Genomic DNA, 24,113 nt, shown 5'->3' on the forward strand with positions numbered 1-24,113 from the left:
CTGTCTAGACAGGGGAATTAATAAATGCAGCGAGATTGATCACGTCGCGCATCCACTCTGGGGACAGCGCCGAGGGTGAGCCGTCACAGCCCCCCTGTTCGCCACGGGCCCGCGGGCTCTTTGGTCGACGGCATGGCCCGAGTGGCAGGCGTGCGAGGCGCCCTGGACAGGGGGTTCGGAAAAGAAGCGCCGGAAGGGCCCGAATGCACCGGCCGAAAATGCAGCGAGCGGTGGAGGCTCGGCCTTTAGGGGTGCACCGGACTGGGTTCTGCTCCAAGAGCAGAGGCAAAGCTGAGGGTACGAGACGCCCTCGCGAGCCTGACCGCAGGCTGGAGTCCGCCGAACTGCCGCTAACCGAGCATCACAGGTTTCCCGCTCAAACGAGGTTTCCCCCCACTGCCCCGCGGACCTCGGCCTCGAAACGCCCGGGACCGGGGAAGGGTGGTGGGCAGTGCAGACAGAGCGTGGCCTGGAGCAAGGGGCACGCGCCGACTTCCGGGAGGGCCGCCGCGCTTTCTAAAGCGCCAGCCAGGGCCGCCGGGGGGCGCACAGACCCAGCCCCGCCCCCCCCCCAACAGCGCCCAATCCCCGCCGGGCCCGCCCCCCGGCCGCGCGGGAGCCCTGAGGGCAGCGGCGCGCGAGGCGCGGGCACAAGCAGCTGGGCCCACCCCTGGGCACCCGCGGCGGGTTCTGCTCGGCCGCTGTTTCGTTGAAACAAGCTCCGAGCCCCAACCGGCGCTCGTCCAGCCCTCCCGCTGTGCCCACAGCACACAGCAGCAGCATCGCATCGGGTTATTATTATTTTTTATTAAGATCAAAATATCCATCCCACTGTGAACTGGCTGTTCTTACAATAAATAACAATAACTTACGTTTTGTTCGGCAAAGGCTCACACACTCTGTCCTCCGTCGACTGATAATTTAACACATTTTCAGGAAAGTCTCGTTTCTACTTTTTTCCGGCAATCATGCGCTTTGGGGATTGAGTGTCTGTTCCATTGGATTGTCCCCGCTTAGAGCCCAGGCAAAGCTGCCTGGGAGCGCGGGACCGGCTTGGGGTTGGAGACCGCCTGGGCGAGTTCTGGGGGTGGCCCGGCGCCAGATGGGCCCTGCGCGTTCTCCGCGGGTAGGGGGCGCGGACAGAGCGGCGGCAGCCAAGCGGAGCGAGGGAAGAGAAGAGGGCAGAGCTAACTCTAGTAAATCCCAAATTCTGGTTTTGAAAAAATAAAAGTTCTTGGATCAGGGCTCTCCGGTCTGGTGAAAGCAGGTTGCATCCTGGCGCTTTGGGCTGTCCTGACTGCTTCTCTGTCCTCTCTCTTTAAATAACAATAATAATAATTACAAAGGCGAGAGAGTTTTCGGAGCTGGAATGGCCAGAGCATGGGTGAGTCTCATGCAGGGAGCATGCGAGGTCCGCGGGCTGGCGAGGATGGGGTCCCCTCACGTCTCCACAGGACTCGGCACCATGCTGTTGGGGGTGTCCGGGAGCTGCGAGGACAGGGAGGTCACATCGCTGCCGGAGGAGTTGCCTAGCGAGCCAGACTCAGAGAAGGAGACCTGGGGATGCAGAGACACCAGGAAAAGGCAGGTGAAGAGATGCCAGAGCTGGTGCCCCCAGACCGTGTGCTCTGAGTTGAGGGTGTCCCTTAGGGACAAGCCACCAGCTGGGAGCAAGCCCTTCGGGGAAGTGGGCCAGGTCCCCAAGCGCACTCTAGGGTATTAGGGCGAGAGCTGGAGTTGGGTTAATCCCTCTACCTGCCTCTTGAGGGCTTTAATCCAGGGAGACTTGCTTTAGAGCGAATTATGTTTGGGCGGAGGTGCAGTTGCAGTCCCCCCCAACGTATGCCCCCTCTCATTGTCTACGACAGGCCCCTGGGAAGTACCCCCTTCCCACCTCCGCCCAACGGCCAAATCCCACCCCTCGGAGCAGTGAGGTCAGGTGGGTAGGGCAGGACCTCACCAGCTGCTGGAAGGCGGGTTGGTCCAAGTCACTCTGGAGGGCAAATTCGCTGAGGGCTTTCCACGGTGGCTGGTACGTCTGCACCTCCACTGCGCTGCCCTGAACAGCACTCTCGTGGCGGATGGGGCTGCCCGCCACGAGGGGCGTCCCGGTCAGTCCTTGGAGGCTCTGAGGGACAAGTGGAAGTGGAGGTGAGGGCCGCTCAAGGTAGGCCTTACCTCTCCCGCCGCCTTTGGCACTGAGGCCGCAGGCATTGGCCCAAGATATGGGTCCTGGTTTGGGGGGAGACGCACATTCCACCGTACCCAGGTGAGCCCTCCCTCCCCAGTTAAGATGCCCCGGACACAGAACCTCCACCATAGTCCAGCCTCAGCGTTGGCAGCCAACAGAACAAAGGGATTTGAGGCCTGTATTCCCATTTTTCAAGAGGAAAGGTGTTCAAACCAAGCCATGCCAAGAGGACACAACCCGCCGGGACTAGCGGGAGATGCATAACCATGCCTCCTGCGTGCCAGCTCAGGTCTGCCGCTGGAACAAGGAGGAGACCCGACATCAGGTACAATAATTATTGAGCCTTAATCCCCAAGGTAAGCCTTTCTCTGAACGCACAAACAAACGCTTTTGGAGAGTCCAGTTGCCCCTGGATGTCCCCAGAGCCCGCCCTGAAAAGGGCACCCAGACGCTGCCGCGAGAACTCGAGGCCCCACCTGACCCGCTCCTCCGCTGCACGGTCCCTCACCGTCTTGTCGTTGTGTTGCTGCTGCTGCAGCTGCTTCATGAGGATGGATTTCTTCTTGTCTTTGCAGCGCTTGTTCTGGAACCAGACGCGGATGACCCGTGGGCTCAGGCCCGTCATCTCCACCAGCTGCTCCTTCATGAGCGCGTCGGGCCGCGGGTTGGCGGCATAGCACGTCCGCAGAGTGTGCAGCTGCTTCTCGTTGAGCACCGTCCGCACGCGGGTTGTCTTCTCCGTCTGTTTGTGCACGTGCGGGCGCAGTGAGGGCTGCCGGCCCGACGCGGGGTCTGCGAGGACAGGCGGACAAGACGTGAGAGAGGGGCCGCCACCCGCCTGCCCCGTGCCCCACCTTGCGGCGGCTGAGCCCTCCGAGGCTCTATTTCGTTCCTTTTTCAATTCCGTTGATTTCGTTTTATTGTTCGTCTCCCTTTCCAATTGTTCGCCCTACCCCGAGGGAGCTCTGCATTTTCGTCCCTTCCCTAGTTCCCCGATCGGGCTGCCCCGCAGCGCTGTCCCCGGAGCTCCATCAGGGCGTGGGAGTCCTGCGCTACGCCGGCTGCGGGAGCCGGGTGGCCGCTCCCGGCTGTGCCTCCTCCACTTACCCGACCCTAGGAATGCCCGTTTGGGCTCTGCGGGACGAAGGAGGCCCTCCGGAAGAAGTCGGAGTTTCAGAGGAAGAAGAAGGAGGAGCTCCCGGGACTCTGAGGGGGAAGGGGACCGACAGGGGCCCAGAGCGCCGCGCAGCTTTGGGGTTAGGGGGCTTGTCTCCCGCTCTTGGGGGCCTGCGAGAGCCATTCCTCCTCGTGCAGAGACCACTGGGACAAGGCCGCGAAGACCCAGCCTGGGGTGCGGACGGTCCTCAAGGGACCAAACGTTCTTCACTGCCAGCTCTCCAGCCTCAGCTCTCGGGTATCCTCGTTCAAGGCTCCAGCTTCCCTGGCCCGGCGCAGCTCACCCTCCCGGCCCGAGCGCAGCGGCTAGCATTCTCAACCCCGGGTAAATAGCGCCTGACCCCCGCGCCGGCAGCCTGAAACCCGTAACACACAAAAGGGAGTACCTCTGAGACCCGAAATCCGGTGCACTCAACACCAGCTTCATCCTGTTTCACACCCCCATCCAAACTAGGTCCACACACCCATGGATATATACTGCACTGTTTCAATTTATATCCTCCTTCAGGCATTTCTAGGTCTGAATAAATATTTACAAATAGTCCATCCAGCTCAATTTCCTCATTCTATAGGAGAGGCAAGAGAGGACCAGAGAGGGGAGGAGCACTACAAGACCACAGAGCACCCAGAGGCTCAGCCAGATCTGGAGATTGGTGCTTCAGGTCTGTGGCTGCCCAGCCTGGGGGCACCATCCTGCCCACTAACCACACACTCAGACCCCATCTCTGGGAAGCTCCTGATTAGCACCAAGGGCATCATCCCTTGAAATGTTTTCTATGACCTCAAGTCCACTGTGCCACCACACCCTCCCCACGGAAGAAGCACTCTGCTAAGTTGTTCATCAAACTGGGTCTCAAAACACAAATACAGACACCGGCTCTTTGTTGGGGCGGCTGGCCTGCTAGTTGGCGGAGCCCAGGCCCAGTTCTGGGATGGGAGATGTATTCCTTACACACATACCCCCAGGCAAACCTAGCTTTCCTCTCTGGCAGCAACACATAGTGCTTGTAATTCCCCATACAAGTTTCCCAGACAGGCACTGCTAAGATTCTGTTGTCATTCACGCTCCTACTCCTGGCAGACCGTCCCACATATTCCTGATCATGGAGAACACAATTTTCGACAATTCCCCGCATGCTCACACACTCCTACACACAATCCCTGTTCATGTTGATCCACAAACGATTCCCCCCCCCCCCCCACACACACACACTCTCCTGTGTTCCTAGCCACAGATCTGCACTCACACAGAAACACACAATCCTGGCAAACGGAACCGCGCACGAGTGACAACTTTTCGTCCGAGCACAAGCACTCCGGTAACACACACTCGCACGTGCACTCACAACAGCGCAGGGGGCGCCGGGCCCCGCGCGCAGCTTACCTGGCAGATGCAGGCCGCGGGCGCCGGGGAGCGGGCCGGGGCTGCGCGGGCTGCCGGCCGCGGCGCGCTCCAGCAGGAGGCCGTGGTCGGCGCGGCAGAGCAGCTCGTGCTCCCGCAGCGAGAACTCGTCGCCGGGCAGCAGCTGGCGGCTGCATACGGAGCAGCGGAAGCACTCGATGTGATACACGCTGTCCCGCGCCCTCATCACCAGATCGCTGCTGCTGAAGCCCACCTGGCACTTGGCGCACTTGATGCCGAACAGCCTGCGGGACCAAGGCGCGGTCTGTGTCAGCGAGGGGCCTGAGGCCCGCCTCGCCTCCCGGTCTGCCACCGGCTCCGGGCACGCGGGCCCAGGACGCTTTGTGGCCCACAGGGAGCTTGCGGGGACCGACCCTCGGGGAGTTCGCAGGCCCAGACGCTCACGGCGGCACACGTTCGGAGTAGGAGTGGCCTTCTCTCCAGGCTGGGGAGCGCAGACAAGCCGCCACCCCCAGCCCCAGCCCCAGCAGGCGGTAGCTGAGCCCCGGCTCTCGCCGGCCTCACCTGACATAGTCCCGCTTGCAGTAGGTCTTCCCGTCTCTCACGAAGCACGTGCACGTCTCGTCCAGGTACTGGCTGCACTCGGCGCACTTGAGGCAGGCGGCATGCCACTCCAGGTCGGGCGACACCCGCAGGATAAACTGGTCGTGGATCTGACTCCCGCAGCCCACGCACATGGCCGTCCCGGGCTTCTCTGCCAGGGAAGGGCGCGGGACCCGCGTCAGGCCAGGCTCTCCGGACCCGCTCTGGGCCTCGGCCACGCCAACCCCAACCCAACCCAACCCGCTCGCTCCCTCGTTCCCTTTCAAGAATTGCGACTACAAGAAGGAAGTGGGCTTTCTAAACGTCCAAACAATTGGAAACGAAAAAACAAAACCTTCTGAATTTGCGGAGGCTTTTTGTCTCCTCTCCACCCCCAATTTTTTTTCCGCTACTACATTCATTTGGACACAGTCATTTTATTGATAATATCTTGTAACTAAAAGCTAATACGTAGGGGGGGGGGGAAGAAAGAATAAAAAGACATTTAAGCACTGCGGACGCCACCGCATCAATACTGAACGGTGATGTTCCGGCATTTCCGTCCACACACTCCCTCTTACAGCGACTCCCTCCAATCCCAACACAGACACATCAGCTTTCATCGGAGTCTCCTCTCATCCTCTCTGACATTTCTTAAATATCCCATATCAAGCTAGAGAAATCTGCCTTCTTGGAAAGGCCAAAAAAGACATGCAAGCAAGCAAAAGAGCCCATATTCCCCAATCAAACCTAGTTGCCCTAGCGCAAAACAGAAGCAGATTTCACAACCTGAGGTCAGCCTAGCAGCCTAACATTGAGAAAGAATGTTTAATTGTAAATTAAAACAACAGGATTCCAAAGGACAAGTGGCCTGCAGGAGAAATGCATTAGTTTTGTTTTTTTTTTTTTTCTCTCCCAGTGTCCTGTCAAATAGAAGCCACTTGTAGAATCCGCTAAACATTCTTCTGCATTAGAAATAATGCATATTGAACACATACACATACACACCCACATACAGAAAGACTTACTCTTGGAATGATCCCCCATAGCACCCAGAAAAGGATAATGAAAAATAATATCCACCATGCAGAAAAGAGATGTGTGCAAAGTGTGCGGGCAGGGGCAGAAGGACGAGGGTCGCGCGCCCAGCCTCGGCTCTTTGGTAACTAACTCCTCCTGCCCCGCTGAGTTGAAGGAGCGATTCCGCACCGGCCCGCACGCAGCATGACGTCAGCACGCACTCGCCCGGGGCCGGAGCTGGGGGCGGGACCTGTGGCGTCATGAAGCTTCCCCAGAACCTCGGGGGATGCGGGGGAAGTAATGGGGACCTGGGGGCTGTAGGGCGGGGTGGCTTGGGTGGAAGGCGAGGGTGACGGGGGATTGGCTGCAAGGAAATGGACAAACCCTGATTGGCCCGGAGTGAACAATGGAGCGCAGCCCCCTCGTCCGAAATCTACAAGGATCCTCTCTCCGGCCCCTGGTCGGGCTATCCCTGCTGGACCTTGCGTCACCGCCGAGCTGGCTCCGCGGCCACCGCAGCTCTGAGCTTCCTCATGGATTTGCCGGGCAGTCTCCGCAGGCGTGCCCGAGCGGGGTGATGGATACCTGGGGAGGGGGTGGGGACGGGGGGGGGGGGCGGGCCTCTCCTTTAAATGCTCCCTACTTTCACAAATAAAAAAATTTAAAAATCCACTCTTTTGGAACGAGAGCTAGGGGAAAGGGAGGTCTGTTTGGACATAACCATCACCGTCCAGCCGATCACCTTTCTCCTCTCGTGTGCCTTTGTCCTCAGGGTACAAGCTAGAGAGAGAAGTTAGGGAACGACCACTGGCGTTTGGATAAACTCTTTTTAGACTTCCCCCATCCGCCCGCCTGTGGAAAACTTCTCCAAGTTGGAGCATTAGATGGGTAGCGCCAGAACGCAGAATTCGAAGACGCTTGTCGGATCCTGATTCGAGCCTTGACTTGCATTTGGAGGTTTGGCGGGGTGTGTGTGTGTAAGGGGGGGGGGGGCGGTAATTTAACACGGGCTCCCCTCATCTTTTCCCCACCCGAATAGCACAGCTCCTTCTAGGAACAATGCTGGGGTCGAATGTATGTCCTACTTCCCAAATAAGCGATTTTTATAAGCTCTTCTGTTTGATTTCACAAACCAACTGCAACGCAAATAATCAGAAACAAATGTAGCGCGCGGGGTAATTTACTATCTGTGCACTGGTTTGTCGATCCTTAGAAAACCCAAGACTTTGGAGCAGGATCCAAACATTTCTTTCTTTCAAAGAAATCGCTGTGGGTTTTGTTTGAAAGGGTTCAAAGACTGGCCCATGAATTATAAATACCATATATCTAACCATGGTGGCTGTTGTTTTCCCTTTAAAAGGTGTACCAAGAACTTGGTGCGCGCCTTGGGGTAAAATGTCAGACCCTGGCGGGTCGGCCTGAGGGTGCGGTCGAGCGCTGCGGCCTTTCTACTAAAAATCTAAGTCTGTTTGGCCTCAAGCTCTCGGTTGCTCTCTGGGAAAGGGGTGCAGCCAAGGGTGCAGGGAGAGACTTTGCGGAGAGTTCGGGCTAGGCCCTCCATACACACCAAACTCGCTACTTGACAATGGTCCACGCACAGCCAGAGAGCGCCCACCCGCCGCCCCCGAGCTGTGTCTAGTGCTTCACGCCGGCAGTCCCGTCGTCCCGCAAGGCTTTCGATCACCGCCACTACCTTTGAAACATCTTGTCACCAGTCTGGTTCTTCCGCACGTAAGGTTCGATCGCTCTGCTGACAAGCCATTTCTTGCGTCTTTGGCTACTAGCTCCCACAAAGGGCGCTCACCCTGGGTGTGTACGGAGCAGGTCGGGGATGAGGAGGATGATGCGTTTGAATATGTTTTTGTAAATAAATGGCGTTGAGGAGCCAGGGGAAGGGCAATCTGCGCTTGTATCCTCACCAGGCTACTCTGTGACCTAATGCATCTTATTTTACTTCTCTGTCCCTCAGTTTCCTCATGTGTAAAATGGGGAATAAAATAGTAGCTATCTCTACTATTGTAAGAATTAAACGATTCTCTGGAAAAGGCTTAGAATGACACTTGACGTATACTAAGTGTGCAATACGTGTTAACTGTGATAATTATCATTATGGCTATATCTTTGTGTTGGGAGCCTCTGTGTATGCTGTGTCTTTCCTGCATGGGTGCCTGTGTGTGGAGGGGAGGTCTAAATATGTCTGTGTGTATATCATCTGAAGATTTCTTTGTATATCTCACTGTGCATTTGCTCTGTGTGTCTGCTGTGGGGTGGAAAATCAAAAAGTGTGGCTTGAGTGTAGTTTGCATATAGGTGATGTCTGTGTACCTGGGTATGCAGTCCTGAAATGGGGGCATGAGGTGAGCATATTGGTGAGCTAGGCTGTGTGCCTGGGCCATGAGCTTCCTCCTTAGGCCACTCTAAGCCTCTCCTGGTTTCCAGCATCTGGCCAGGAGCAAGTGACTAGTCAATAACTCAAGTTTGAAGGCCACCAGGAGAGGATGCCTCCAGCAGAATCTTAGGCCTGGACTTTAACCCTCTTCTGCCAAGAAGAGAAATTTATCACCACCTGGAAAAAAACAATCTTTGAGGCCATCTTAGGGGGAGGGGAGAAATAGTCACCTCTGCTGGAATGCCAGGAAGCCAAGTCAAGAATTAATATTTGTTCAGACCCTACCAAGTGCAAATCCCCTGTTATTAGCCTACCAAATCATGTTATGACATGGGCAATATTAGACTCATTCAATCCCCAAGGAAACTGAGGCTTCCTGAGCAGACACGACTGTTTCCAGTCACAGGGTAAGTCAGAGCTGACATTCAAAGCCAGGTCTGCCTGGTTCCATCTCCCTTGCTTCTTTCAATGTGGCCGCTGAAGACCCACAGAGGTATGGTTCTACCACTCACCCCCTTCACCTCTCTGGAGCTGTAAAGCCAGCAACCTGTTTCAGGGTCCCTCAGTGTGGGTCTCCTGGGTCATAGCCACCCCTGGGAGACCAACGCAAGTGTGGGAGAAGAGAAAACAGAGAAAACTCTTACCCTGGCACAGCCACAGGGCACCATTGACCTGGCCCTGCCCTTGTTCTCTGCCTCCTGGCGGCTCCCGGGGTGCCCTTCTAGGGGAGGCAGGGGCCACAACACTCTGCACATCCCAGGCTACCACAAGCAGGAGACCTGGATGCCTGCTTTGCTGGGCTCTGGAACACTGTCTTCCCTTAGTAGAAATAGCAGCTTGAGGTCCGTAGCTCTTCATTATCCCATAAAACTAGCCCCAGCTGTGACCCTCCTCCTGGGAAGATTTCAGAAGCACAGAGAAGTCCCCTGAATTCCATCTCCCCAAATCTCCTCACCCCATCACTGCTGCCTAAAACTCTGCTCACAGTTCCACTAAAAGGTCAGCTTACTGTGCAAAGATCCTTAAGAAAGAACAGAATAACAGGTGGTCATTCATACTACAGTGATAGCGGCTCTTTCCCTGGGAACGAGACCTGAGAGAAGGAGCAGGAAAGCACAAGGCCCCAGGGTTGGGAGGTGGGTCACCAAAGCAGGCCAGCTGGCAAAAAACCCACTTTTATTATATTACAGTTTTGCTTAGTCAGTCCTCCCATCCTTCCTTTTCTTCCTTTTCTTCTAGAACTGGAAAGCTGGAAGAGCCTTTAGAGCCTCTCTCTTCCAGGTCTGTGTTTGCCAGAGAAGAAACAGACCACTGGAGAAGGTGGTCATCCTCTCTCTGACTGTCCATGAAAGGACAGATCCTGCTTGGGGCGCCCAGACAGCTCCCCCACATGCACACACACACACACACACACACACACGCACGAACACATGTGCACATGTGCATGTATATATGCACACACACATGCACACATGCATGCCCACACATGCACACACATACACACATGCATGCATGCACATGCACACATATGTGCGCACACATGCACACACATACTGGACTTCCTTCCCCACTAACTGCCTTCCAGATCTTACCCACTCAAGAGACCCTCATCTGCATAAAGATGTTTTGTCTCCTTGTTTCCATGGAATCACACACATGGGGAGGAATACTGGGTATAACCTACATCTTCAACAGCAGCATCATAATAGCTATCATATCGGCCTCTTGCTTGGGGCCCCCTTCACACACATGGCTGCCCTTATACTCACATTTCTAGAAAGAAGTTACTATTGTTTAAATTATCCCTACTTCACAGATGAGGAAACTGAGGCTTGGAGAGGTTAAGTAATTTGTCCCAGGTTACAAAGCTGGCGGAGCCTTTGAACCAGCCTCTCTGCCTCCAGATCCTGCTTATGGAATCATTACACCATCTTGCTTCCTGATCATTCACAAAGGGGATGCCACAGGAATGATGCCCACCCAACACAAAGGAAATTGATGCCAGTGAAAAGGGCATTAATCTCTACCATGAGTATCAGAAAGGAAACCGAAGCCCAGAGACCTTGCACCCAGCATGTGAGTGACAGAGATGGAGCTGGAAGCCAGGGCTCTTCCTGCTAGCATCCCTGGGGATGGGGTTCTACCCTTGCCCATCTGAGGACCAGCCCACCTGGCCCTGCCATGGCCGTAGGCCTCTGCTTTTCTCCCAAGGCAGTTGGAGATGTGTAGAACAGGAAAAAGAGGCCTCAGCATTCACATCATCACCCACCATCCAGTTCTGAGAACTCAGCTTTGGTGTGGCAGTTGGGCACCAAGCTTCAGAGAAAGCAACTAAGACCTGAGAAAAGGAAGAAACTTGACAAGACTCTAGGCCTTCTGACAGGCAAACCTGTGCTCTCATCTGAGGCTCTATCACCTGCCTCCCACTGACTTCCTTTGAGCAAACAGCCACCCAATGGCACTGCTGGGCCCCTCCCTTCTCCTGAACCCTTTCTAGCTTCCCTGACGCCCACTGAGCACTTGCGGCAGGCTGAGTCCTGGGCTAAGTTATTGCAGACCATATCATTTAACACCCAGGTTGTCCATGAAGCCAACCCTGCCTCTAAGGCATTGAGGTAGGTTTTATAGTCATCTTTCAGCAGCTCAGAAATGAATAAACCAGTAACTGTCACATGTTAAAACAACTAGTAAGAGGTGGTACTGAGACTCAAACCCATGCCCTCGCTAGTCCATGAGACTAGTTATAAACTTGCGCTTTTAAGTCTGCCCCAGATGGGACAGTGGACATGTGTCAAAGTCATTCTGTATTAAGAAAACCATGGTCTATATCACTCTTTTCCTTGGGAGATCAATAAGATAATTATAGAAGGATGAGGAAAATGAACCGTTTTTAAAAACATAAGGGAGCTTTGTTTCTTTCCAAATCACACCCTGAAGGCAGCTGCAGGGAGAACCACCAGCTCTAGATTTTCAGGGAGAAGGCCAGGGGAAGGAGTTGTGCTTGGCAGTTTGGGGAAAAGTTGCATATTTCCTATCTTTCCAGAAGGGGGAACCCTCGCCACCTTGGCATGGCCTGGGAGTGCTTCTGAGCAGTCTGGCCCAGCACACTGGTGTTCCTGTCTTCTGCCGGCCCACATCCTCATGGGGCCTCCCTTCTAGTCACTTAGAACGAATCCCTTCCCTTACTGAGATCCAGGTAGTGGGTAAAATGAGAAAGAAAAGAAGGGAAGGAAAAAGGGAGAGACTGAGCTCCAAAGAGAAATAGATTCACCAAAGCAGGATCAGATGGTGGTTTTGCAGCGAGGCCAGCCTTTTGCAAATGGGCCAGGCTTCAGGCTGGGGCCCTGGATGGACAGGGTGTGCTTCACTGAAACAGATAACAGGTAGAAAAGAGAGGAAGATAATGGTAAGTGACAAAGAGTCTCTCCTTTGACCAAACTCCAGGTGGGCTCCTCTGAGCCCTTTTTCGACTAGGTCTCAACCTTGAACAAAACACTGACATGGGTTCTGACAGCTCAAGGCTATACCCACAGGACCACCCTACCTGCCCACCCCCCCACCCCCACTCCCTAAATGCCTTCCTAAGAAAACTCAAGGCTGTCAAGAGAATTTACTGTTTGTTTCTGTCAACATCTGAAGATAGGGCCCTTGTCTCCCAGCCTCTTTGGGAGGGAAGAACCTACCTTGGATAAGCAGTTAGCAAACCCACATGGGTTTCTCCTGAACCAACCCCTACTTCCTGCTTTTTGTACTTTTTCACTTCTCTGACTCTCCTGAACCCCCGTCCCCTCCCCTCCCTATTCCCTCATTCTCCCTTTAAAACAGCCAGTCACCTCTGTACAAGTCAAAGTTGAGTTCAGTGCACATGGGACTCTGCCCTGTTACTATACTATATTTCTGACTAAAATCAGTCCTTGCCACTGTACCTAGTGTCCGGCTTTGTTTACCTTTGACTAGGGGTCAGCACCGGGACCTAGACTATAACAGGAACACAAAGGAGGGACCTAGAATAGAATGGTTGGAAAGTCTTCCTGGAGCCCATGGCATCTCATCTGAGCCCTGTAGGATGAGTATGATTCTTCCAGACCAAAAAGGAGAAAGGAAGAGGGAACGGTTTTGCAGAGAGAGGAAGGAGGTGTGTGAGTCATGTGCATTTTGGGGGAAATGTGAACCTGGAGTCAGGAATGATTTGGGCAGTGGCGCACACCATCCACAGCAGGTCCAGGTAGCTGGGCTGTCACAGAGGAGACAGATGACAAAAGACTGAAAGAGAAGTTTGGGTTAGACTGCAAGAAGCCTCAAATGCCAGGCTGAGGAATTCTGATGGCATTCTTTCGGCGAAGGAGAACTGTGATCCTGATGTAGTGTAAAAAAAATTCAGATGGGGAAATGGCATGAACATAGCTGTTCTGTGGAAAGATGAACACATGGATGAATCAAGCAAGGCAGGAAATAAACGGGACACAAGTCAGGAAGGTGTGGGAGGAAGTGAAGGAAGAAGATGTGCTTGTGGACTTTGGGCCAGCCCCTCTCTCTCCTTAGAAATGGACAGGCTAGGAGAAAGCCTGATTTGGAAGAGGGGCGGATAGTGACCAATCAATCTCAACCACTTACATGGGGCAACGGGAAGAATCTCTATATGTAATCCTGAGGAAAGTGGAAAAGAATATCCCTGCCTTGTAACTTACTTGCTAAAGATATTGAAAAAATATATATCTGGGTTCAGATCCAGACCAGCATCATAGGGAACAATCCTATATTGCGAATTGTATCTTCCTGGGGTGGGAGTAGACTTCAGGTTTTTTCTGCTGTGCTATTCTGGGCCAGTGCCCTGAAGTCAGCGAATGTAGGCATAGAATCATATTTGCCCTGACTCATGTGGTCCTAGCATTTTCCTTTAGCAGTATTTCTAGATTCAAATTAGAGGAAGTGTCAGCTATCTGCTTGACTTGAACTTTAGTGATGCCTATTTTTCATTTTATTTCCCCAGCAGGAAAACTGAATATTGTAATAGGCTCCTCCCACTGCATGGATGTGGGTGTTTAGGTTTTGCAGACTTTGGGACCCACTTCCAGCCCCCTTACCAATCATAGATGCTTGCCTTTTATGATACTAAAACAAATGGATAATCATTTATTGTATGCCCTCAAATGTGAGGATGCCTCTTCACAAAGCTATTGTCATAACCTTTAAAGGTTTTGAAGGATGTCTTTTATTCTCTCCAACACACATTCATAAGACGCTAAATACATGTGTTTTTTTTCTCAGACCACAGACTTTTCAAAGACCACAGACTTATGTCTTATTTTGTCTCTTTGTCACCTTAAAATAAACTAGGAATTATAAATGACACCAAGTATTTGGCTATTGTCAAAGCCCATCCAGCAACGATTTTTCAAAAGAACACAGATAGGATCCTCTTTCACTGGAAAACATCTTCTGAAGGCTAGAGTTACCAGCAAATTCCAAAAATAGATAAAAAATGAGATAATAGAATCTGGGTTGTCACCTCTTGTCCAATGGGATTATCTGATGTCTAATCATGGACAGATTGTGATTAATGTGATTGTGGATGGGGCATTAATCTGATTCAGGAGGGAATCCAGTCAGATTTTCATCTGCTCCAAATGTGTAATTGGTTTGGAGGCAGCAGCAAAGCAGCTTGTACCAGATTTTGCCGCATCACGGTGATGAGGTCTATTTTGATCAGCTTGAGTTATGGGCAATATAAATTATTTATAGCCACTTAGACATGCCTTATACTTGTAAAGACCTTCAAAACAAAATAACACTCCTCTTGCTATTGTAGGAATCTCATTCAGCTGAATCTTGAAGCCCATAGTTTGTAAAAAGCAAGGGAGAGAAAAGATTATAGGCCAGTAGGCTCATCATCAAGTACTGACTGAACATTACAAGGAACCAGAGGTTGAACCAGACTATAGAGGAGGCCAACTGTTGCATACAGAATGGTCTTGGCCCAAAAGGATTTTGCTGTAGCTGAGAAGAGAGACCCAGACTCGGGAAAGCACAAGCATCCACAGAAAGCAGTATGTGGTGAGGCTCATTCAAGCTGAGCATAAAGCAGAATTCTTTCTGAACTGGGCAAGTTTCATGAAAGTGGTGGGATTTGAGCTGGGTCTGTAAAGGAGAGAAAGCTTCCACTGTAGCCTGTGAGTGAGGAGGGAAAGAGCTGGGGGCAAAAGCTGGCATGCACATGAACACTGGGTACAAGGAAGGATGGTCTGGGTGGCGGGAAGGGGAGATACTATTATTTATTGAGCAGTTACTATGTGCTATGGATGGTTCTTTATTCATCTCCTTCATTCCTCGTGTATCAGCAGGGTGCTTTGGGCTAATAGAAAGCCCAGTTAAAAGTAATACCATAAACAGGAAATGAGCAGGCTCAAACAACAAGCACAGAGGTAGGGCAGACTGTACAGTTGGATGACCCAGGGCTTCAAAGGTGTCATCAGCAGGTTTTTTTCTGTTTCCCTGTTCTAGTGTCAAGAGACTCAGCTCCATCCTAGGGATGGTTCTTATGGTCACAGAATGGCTGCCAAAATACCTGGGACCATATACCTCCTTGTCTGTGACCAGCAGGAGAAGCTGGCTTTCTGGGGCTCTCACCAAAGGTCAAGAAAGCTTCTTTTCAGAATCTCCCAGAAAACCCATTTTCTGTTTGACCCAAACTGGCTTAGATATGCCTATTCCTGATCCAATAACTGATAAGGAGTCAGACTCCTCTGTTGGCTTAGACTAACTAATACAGGCACATACACACCACCACGGGTATGCTGATAAATGTTTAAGCAGAACTGGCTCTCTAGGAGCACCTGGGTGGCTCACTCAGTTGAGTGTCCAAGTTTGGCTCAGGTCATGATCTCTCAGTTCATTAGTTCAAGTCCCACATAGGGCTTTCTGCTGTCAGCCTGTCAGCAGACAGCCTCTGTCCCCACTCTCTGTGCCCCTCTCCTGCCTGTGCACTCCAAAAAATACATAAATATTAAAAAAAAAACAACTGGCTCTCTAGGAAAGAACTTGTACATATACATATATGAGTATTATAAATTTATTTATACAAAGAAGTATAGCAAAGAATTTACAAATAATAATAAAATATGCAATACGCTGTACTGTAAATTCCATATAGCCAATTGATTCTTATAGAATGCTTTCAATGATTTTCACCAAACTTTTGCTAACTTATGATTGCATAATTAAGTAAGTAAATATCTTTCCTATAACCGAGCAATAAACAATTATAAAAATATACTACAATTAATTTTTTTGAGAGAGGGGTAGAGAATGAAAGAGAGAGAATCTTAAGCAGGCTCCACACCCAGCATGGAGCCCGATGTGGGGTTAGATTTCATGACCCCGAGGTCATGACCTGAGCTGGAATCAAGAGTCAGACGCTTAACCAACTGAGCCACCCAGGCACCCCTACAATTAATATATTTTACATGAAAATGTTTAAAACCCTGGTGCTAAGTCAACAGGAAATGTAAAAAGTCTATGTGAAGAAAACTTTCTTGACTAGGGCCAGGTGGAAAAAAAAAAAAACAAAAAACCAAAACACATAGAGTACCAAAATATGGTCCAGTATACCATTATTTATATGATGTCAATTTTGCTCCAATTAATCTATAAATGTATAAATCTATAAGTGTAATTTGGCATGCCACAAATATAATTAAATTGCCAATGGAATTTGACATAATAATTCTAAAGATGAAAAAAGAAGTGTGTGAGAATAGTGAGGAAAGTTTATAAAAGAAGAGAAACGAGGGGTGTTTCTCCCTACTAGATATTCAAATGCATTATAAAGTTCTAATAATGAAAACAGCTTTGTATTAAAGCAGAACTTGGCAGATTAAAAAAAATTAATGTTTACTTATTTTTGAGAGAAAAGGACAGAGCATGAGTAGGAGAGGGGCAGAGAGAGAGGGAGACACAGAATCTGAAGCAGGCTCCAGGCTCTGAGCTGTTAGCACAAAGGCTGACAATGGGGCTCAAACCCACAAGTGGGGAGATCATGACCTGAGCTGAAGTCAGACGCTTAACCTACTGAGCCACCTAGGTGCCTCAGAGATAGCAGGCAGATTTAATATAACGTATTGAAAAGACCAAAATCAAACTTTTGGTTTGATATGATTCAGGAGAAAGGCAAACAATTTTCAGTATATATTATTGGTACATTTGAAAAAAATTAAGTCAGACCTCTCTGCACCACATCATTTACCAGAACCTTCTTCAGATGGATTAAAAATTTAAATGTAATGGCAAAAACACAAAGATACTAGACTAACATATATGTGACTCTTCCTGTAACCTTGGGATGAGGATGGGCCTTCCTAGTGGCACAATAAAGGTAGAGTCCAGGTGGGAAAGACCAATGGATTTGATCACATAATACTGCAATGATTGTTGTTCTTTCCAGGCATCCTCACGAGGGTGACATAGTCTTTAAACCCTGCATAGAAATCCCTGATGAACCACCATGATGCCCAAGGAAGACAGAGTGACCTGAAAGTCCAACTACTTCCTTAAGATAACCCAACTTAAGACCATCCAAAATGCTTCATTGTGGGAGCAGACAACATAGATTCCAAGCAATGCAGCAGATCCGCATATCCCTCAATGGGCAGGCTGTGGTGCTGATGGGCAAGAACACCGTGACGTGCAAGGCCATCTAAGGGCATCTGGAGAACAACCCAGCTCTAGGAGAAACTGTTGCCTCATATCTGGGGGGATTATGGGTTTTGTGTCACCAAGGAGGACCTCACTGAGAACAGGACGTTCTGCTGACCAGTAAGGTGCCAGCTGCCACCCATGCTGGTGCCATGGCCCGAGAAGACCTCCTTCTTTCAGGCTTTAGGCATCACCACTAAAATCTCCTGGAGCACCACTAAAATGCAGCTGATTAAGACTGGACACAAGGTGGGAGCCAGCAAAGCCACACTGCTGAATATGCTGAAAATCTCCCCCTTCTCCTTTGGGCAGATCATCCAGCAGGTGTTTGACAATGGCAACCTTTGAAGTGTTTGACATCACAGAGGAAACTGCATTCCCGCTTCCTGGAGGTTGTCCTCAATGTTACCAGCATATGTCTATAGATAGGTTACCCAACTGTTGCATCAGCGCCCCATTCTATCATCAGTGGATGCAAATGGGTCCTGGCTTTGTCTATGGAGACTGATTATACCTTCCCACTTGCTGAAAATGTCGAGGCCTTCTTGGTTAATCCATCTGCATTTATGGCTGCTGCCCCTGTGGCCACAGCCCCAGCCAAAGTTGAAGCAACAGAAGAGTAAGAAGAATCCAATGAAGATCTGGGATTTGGTCTCTTTGACTGATCACCCAAAACAACCAATTGAGCCAACTTTATTTGTGAAACAAGAACCTAAAGTTTTACTTCTTTTACCAAAAAATGTAATGAATGTTTATTATTTATGACAAGTGGGATGGTGCCCTTACAGAAAAAGCCTTAATGTATTGATGACTTAAGTAATTAAGTCATTCTTCAAAACAAGAATGCTAACAAAAAAATGGGCTACAAAGAAGAAAAAATCATGATCAATTATACATGGAAAAATTATTGTCTCAGTACAAATTCAGTAGCTTAAAATAACACCCATTTATTATATCCCTGTTTCCAAAACTCAAAATTCTGGGCATGGCTTAACTAGGTTCTCTGCTTGGGGTCTTACAAGGCTGAAATGAATGTGTTGGGTGGGCTGTGCCACACATAGGGAAGGATATGCTTCCAGGCTCCCAGACTGGTGGTAGAATTCATTTACTTGCAACTTTACTTCATGATAGCTTGCTTCTTCAAAGTCAGTAGCACAACAAGAGAGAGAGAGAGACTGAGCAAGAGAGCAAGAGAATGAGATCAAGAGAGAATCTGTTAAGTCTCCATCTTCAGGCAGCCCTTTTAAAGGGTTCACCTAATTGAGTAAGGCCCACCTACTTTTGATGAACACAAAGTCAACTGATTAGAACTTCACTTACATATGCAAAATCCTTTCATTTTTGCTATAGTTGTCAGAAAAAAGTTACAGCCATTCAAGGGGGAGGGGATTATACAGGGTTTAGATCTTTGGGGATTATCTTAAAGTGTACCCACCACATTAATAATGAATGAAAAGCAAATCAAAGCATGGGGAGGAGCCAAGATGGTGAAACAGCATGGAAGTTTTTTGTGTGCCTTGCGTCCATGAAATACAGCCAGACCAACACTAAACCATTTTACACACCTAAAAAACTGATTGGAGGGTTAACACAACAATCTGCACAACCTGAACCACAGAATTCAGCAGAAAGAGAAAAAATTCATTTTTATTTTCAATTTTTATTAAAAATATTTTTCTTTAATTTTTATTACTATATTTTTACTTTTCTGTAAATTTTTTCAAATTCTGTTTTAGTTCCATCGTTTTATTTTAGTCTACTTCAGTGTATTCACCCTTTCAAATTTTCAAACTATTTCCTTTTTTCTTTTTTTTTTCTCTTTTGTTTCTTTTCTTTTTCTTGAATGAAGAAAGAGAAAAACTTCATTTTTACTTTCAATTTCTATTAAAAATATTTTCTTTAATTTTTTACTATATTTTTTGCTTTCATGTAAATTTTTTCAAATTCTATTTTACTTCCATCATTTTATTTTAGTCTGCTACAGTGTATTCATTTTTTCAAATTTTCAAACGATTTTTTTTCTTTTTTAAATCTTTTTTCTCTTTTTTGTTTCTTTGTTTTTACTTGAATACAGAAAAAGAAAAAATTCATTTTTATTTTTAATTTTTATTAAAAATATATTTTTTTATTTTTTATTTTTATTTTATTTTATTTTTTTATTTATATATGAAATTTATTGTCAAATTGGTTTCCATACAACACCCAGTGCTCATCCCAAAAGGTGCCCTCCTCGATACCCATCACCCACCCTCTCCTCCCTCCCACCCCCCATCAACCCTCAGTTTGCTCTCAGTTCTCAACAGTCTCTTATACTTTGGCTCTCTCCCACTCTAACCTCTTTTTTTTTTTTTCTCCTTCCCCTCCCCCATGGGTTCCTGTCAAGTTTCTCAGGATCCACATAAGAGTGAAACCATATGGTATCTGTCTTTCTCTGTATGGCTTATTTCACTTAGCATCACACTCTCCAGTTCCATCCACGTTGCTACAAACGGCCATATTTCATTCTTTCTCATTGCCACGTAGTATTCCATAGTGTATATAAACCACAATTTCTTCTATCCATTCATCAGTTGATGGACATTTAGGCTCTTTCCATAATTTGGCTATTGTTGAGAGTGCTGCTATGAACATTGGGGTACAAGTGCCCCTGTGCATCAGTACTCCTGTGTCCCTTGGATAAATTCCTAGCAGTGCTATTGCTGGGTCATAGGGTAGGTCTATTTTTAATTTTCTGAGGAACCTCCACACTGTTTTCCAGAGCGGCTGCACCAATTTGCATTCCCACCAACAGTGCAAGAGGGTTCCCGTTTCTCCACATCCTCTCCAGCATCTAGAGTCTCCTGATTTGTTCATTTTGGCCACTCGGACTGGCGTGAGGTGATACCTGAGTGTGGTTTTGATTTGTATTTCCCTGATAAGGAGCGACGCTGAACATCTTTTCATGTGCCTGTTGGCCATCCGGATGTCTTCTTTAGAGAAGTGTCTATTCATGTTTTCTGCCCATTTCTTCACTGGCTTATTTGCTTTTCGGGTGTGGAGTTTGGTGAGCTCTTTATAGATTTTGGATACTAGCCCTTTGTCCGATAGGTCATTTGCAAATATCTTTTCCCATTCCGTTGGTTGCCTTTTAGTTTTGTTGGTTGTTTCCTTTGCTGTGCAGAAGCTTTTTATCTTTATAAGGTCCCAGTAATTCACTTTTGCTTTTAATTCCCTTGCCTTTGGGGACGTGTCGAGTAAGAGATTGCTACGGCTGAGGTCAGAGAGGTCTTTTCCTGCTTTCTCCTCTAAGGTTTTGATGGTTTCCTGTCTCACATTCAGGTCCTTGATCCATTTTGAGTTTATTTTTGTGAATGGTGTGAGGAAGTGGTCTAGTTTCAACCTTCTGCATGTTGCTGTCCAGTTCTCCCAGCATCATTTGTTAAAGAGACTGTCTTTTTTCCATTGGATGTTCTTTCCTGCTTTGTCAAAGATGAGTTGGCCATACGTTTGTGGGTCTAGTTCTGGGGTTTCTATTCTATTCTATTGGTCTATGTGTCTGTTTTTGTGCCATAATAATTCCATTTTCATTCATGATTTTATCTATTTGGGTCATCTCCCTTTTCTTTTTGAGAAGCCTGGATAGAGGTTTGTCAATTTTGTTTATTTTTTCAAAAAACCAACTCTTGGTTTCGTTGATCTGCTCTACAGTGTTTTTAGATTCTATATTGTTTATTTCTGCTCTGATTTTTATTATTTCTCTTCTTCTGCTGGGTTTAGGCTGCCTTTGCTGTTCTGCTTCTATTTCCTTTAGGTGTGCTGTTAGATTTTGTATTTGGGATTTTTCTTGTTTCTTGAGATAGGCCTGGATTGCAATGTATTTTCCTCTCAGGACTGCCTTCGCTGCGTCCCAAAGCGTTTGGATTGTTGTATTTTCATTTTCGTTTGTTTCCATATATTTTTTAATTTCTTCTCGAATTGCCTGGTTGACCCACTCATTCGTTAGTAGGGTGTTCTTTAACCTCCATGCTTTTGGAGGTTTTCCAGACTTTTTTCTGTGGTTGATTTCAAGCTTTATAGCATTGTGGTCTGAAAGTATGCATGGTATGATTTCAATTCTTGTAAACTTATGAAGGGCTGTTTTGTGACCCAGTATATGATCTATCTTGGAGAATGTTCCATGTGCACTCGAGAAGAAAGTATATTCTGTTGCTTTGGGATGCAGAGTTCTAAATATATCTGTCAAGTCCATCTGATCCAATGTCTCATTCAGGGCCCTTGTTTCTTTATTGACCGTGCGTCTAGATGATCTATCCATTTCTGTAAGTGGGGTGTTAAAGTCCCCTGCAATTACCACATTCTTATCAATAAGGTTGCTTATGTTTATGAGTAATTGTTTTATATATTTGGGCGCTCCGGTATTCGGTGCATAGACATTTATAATTGTTAGCTCTTCCTGATGGATAGACCCTGTCACTATTATATAATGTCCTTCTTCATCTCTTGTTACAGCCTTTAATTTAAAGTCTAGTTTGTCTGATATAAGTATGGCTACTCCAGCTTTCTTTTGGCTTCCAGTAGCATGATAAATAGTTCTCCATCCCCTCACTCTCAATCTAAAGGTGTCCTCAGATCTAAAATGAGTCTCTTGTAGACAGCAAATAGTTGGGTCTTGTTTTTTTATCCATTCTGATACCCTATGTCTTTTGGTTGGCGCATTTAATCCATTTTCATTCAGTGTTATTATAGAAAGATATGGGTTTAGAGTCATTGTGATGTCTGTATGTTTTATGCTTGTAGTGATGTCTCTGGTACTTTGTCTCACAGGGTCCCCCTTTGGATCTCTTGTAGGGCTGGTTTAGTGGTGACAAATTCCTTCAGTTTTTTGTTTGTTTGGGAAGACCTTTATCTCTCCTTCTATTCTAAATGACAGGCTTGCTGGATAAAGGATTCTTGACTGCATATTTTTTCTGTCTAGCACACTGAAAATCTCGTGCCAACTCTTTCTGGCCTGCCAAGTTTCAAAAGAGAGATCAGTCACGAGTCTTATAGGTCTCCCTTTATATGTGAGGGCACGTTTACCCCTTGCTGCTTTCAGAATTTTCTCTTTATCCTTGTATTTTGCCAGTTTCACTATGATATGTCGTGCAGAAGATCGATTCAAGTGACGTCTGAAGGGAGTTCTCTGTGCCTCTTGGATTTCAATGCCTTTTTCCTTCCCCACTTCAGGGAAGTTCTCAGCTATTATTTCTTCAAGTACCCCTTCAGCACCTTTCCCTCTCTCTTCCTCCTCTGGGATACCAATGATGCGTATATTATTTCTTTTTAGTGTATCACTTAGTTCTCTAATTTTCCCCTCATACTCCTGGATTTTTTTATCTCTCTTTTTCTCAGCTTTCTCTTTTTCCATAACTTTATCTTCTAGTTCACCTATTCTCTCCTCTGCCTCTTCAATCCGAGCCCTGGTGGTTTCCATTTTGTTATGCATTTCGTTTAAAGCGTTTTTCAGCTCCTCGTGACTGTTCCTTAGTCCCTTGATCTCTGTAGCAAGAGATTCTCTGCTGTCAGCTATACTGTTTTCAAGCCCAGCGATTAATTTTATGACTATTATTCTAAATTCACTTTCTGTTATATTATTTAAATCCTTTTTGATCAGCTCATTAGCTGTTGTTATTTCCTGGAGATTCTTCTGAGGGGAATTCTTCCGCTTGGTCATTTTGGATAGTCCCTGGCGTGGTGAGGACCTGCAGGGCACTTCCCCTGTGCTGTGGTGTATAACTGGAGTTGGTGGGCGGAGCCGCAGTCAGACCTGATGTCTGCCCCCAGCCCACTGCTGGGGCCACAGTCAGACTGGTGTGTGCCTTCTCTTCCCCTCTCCTAGGGGCGGGATTCACTGTGGGGTGGGGTGGCCTGTCTGGGCTACTTGCACACTGCCAGGCTTGTGATGCTGGGGATCTGGCGTCTTAGCTGGGGTGGGTAGGCAAGGTGCACAGGGGCAGGAGGGGCAGGCTTAGCTCGCTTCTCCTTAGGTGATCCACTTCAGGAGGGGCCCTGTGGCAGCAGGAGGGAGTCAGATCCGCTGCCGGAGGTTTGGCTCTGCAGAAGCGCACAGTTGGGTGTTTGCGCGGAGCAAGTTCCCTGGCAGGAACTGGTTCTCTTTGGGATTTTGGCTGGGGGATGGGCGGGGGAGATGGCGCTGGCGAGCGCCTTTGTTCCCCACCAAACTGAGCTCTGTCATCCGGGGGCTCAGCAGCTCTCCTTCCCTTTGTCCTCCAGCCTTCCCGCTTTCTGAGCAGAGCTGTTAACTTATGACCTCCCAGACGCTAAGTCGCGCTTACTGTCGGAACACAGTCCGTCAGGCCCCTCCGCTTTTTGCAAGCCAGGCTCGGGGGCTCTGCTTGGCCAGCAAGCCGCCCCTCCGACCCGGCTCCCTCCCGCCAGTCCGTGGAGCGTGCACCGCCTCGCCGCCCTTCCTACCCTCTTCCGTGGGCCTCTCGTCTGCGCTTGGCTCCGGCGACTCCGTTCTGCTAATCCTCTGGTGGTTTTCTGGGTTATTTAGGCAGGTGTAGGTGGAATCTAAGTGATCAGCAGGACACGCGGTGAGCCCAGCGTCCTCCTAAGCCGCCATCTTCCAAGTCTGTACTCTTTTACTAATCTCAAAAATATTTTTCTTTAATTTTTTTCTACTATATTCTTTACTTTTGTGTATAGTTTTTCAAATTCTA

General features: G+C 48.5%; 1 protein-coding gene and 1 pseudogene across 1 annotated transcript; one reads left to right on the plus strand and one right to left on the minus strand.

Annotated features, from left to right (window-relative positions):
- Positions 1-787: 787 nt before the first annotated feature.
- On the minus strand, positions 788-6,484 carry ISL2 (ISL LIM homeobox 2). The gene is made up of 6 exons (XM_040493346.1): positions 6,341-6,484; positions 5,295-5,484; positions 4,752-5,014; positions 2,700-2,983; positions 1,961-2,128; positions 788-1,557 (listed from the first exon to the last, which is right to left on the minus strand). Exons 1-6 carry the CDS (start codon positions 6,396-6,398, stop codon positions 1,441-1,443), a joined length of 1,080 nt encoding a protein of 359 aa, XP_040349280.1. The 5' UTR covers positions 6,399-6,484; the 3' UTR covers positions 788-1,440.
- A 10,740-nt stretch (positions 6,485-17,224) lies between these two features.
- On the plus strand, positions 17,225-18,077 carry LOC121042125 (60S acidic ribosomal protein P0-like; annotated as a pseudogene).
- Positions 18,078-24,113: the final 6,036 nt, after the last annotated feature.

This window comes from Herpailurus yagouaroundi, unplaced genomic scaffold (genome assembly GCF_014898765.1).
Source record: "Herpailurus yagouaroundi ecotype Mexico unplaced genomic scaffold, PumYag 184, whole genome shotgun sequence".
NCBI lineage: Eukaryota > Metazoa > Chordata > Mammalia > Carnivora > Felidae > Herpailurus > Herpailurus yagouaroundi.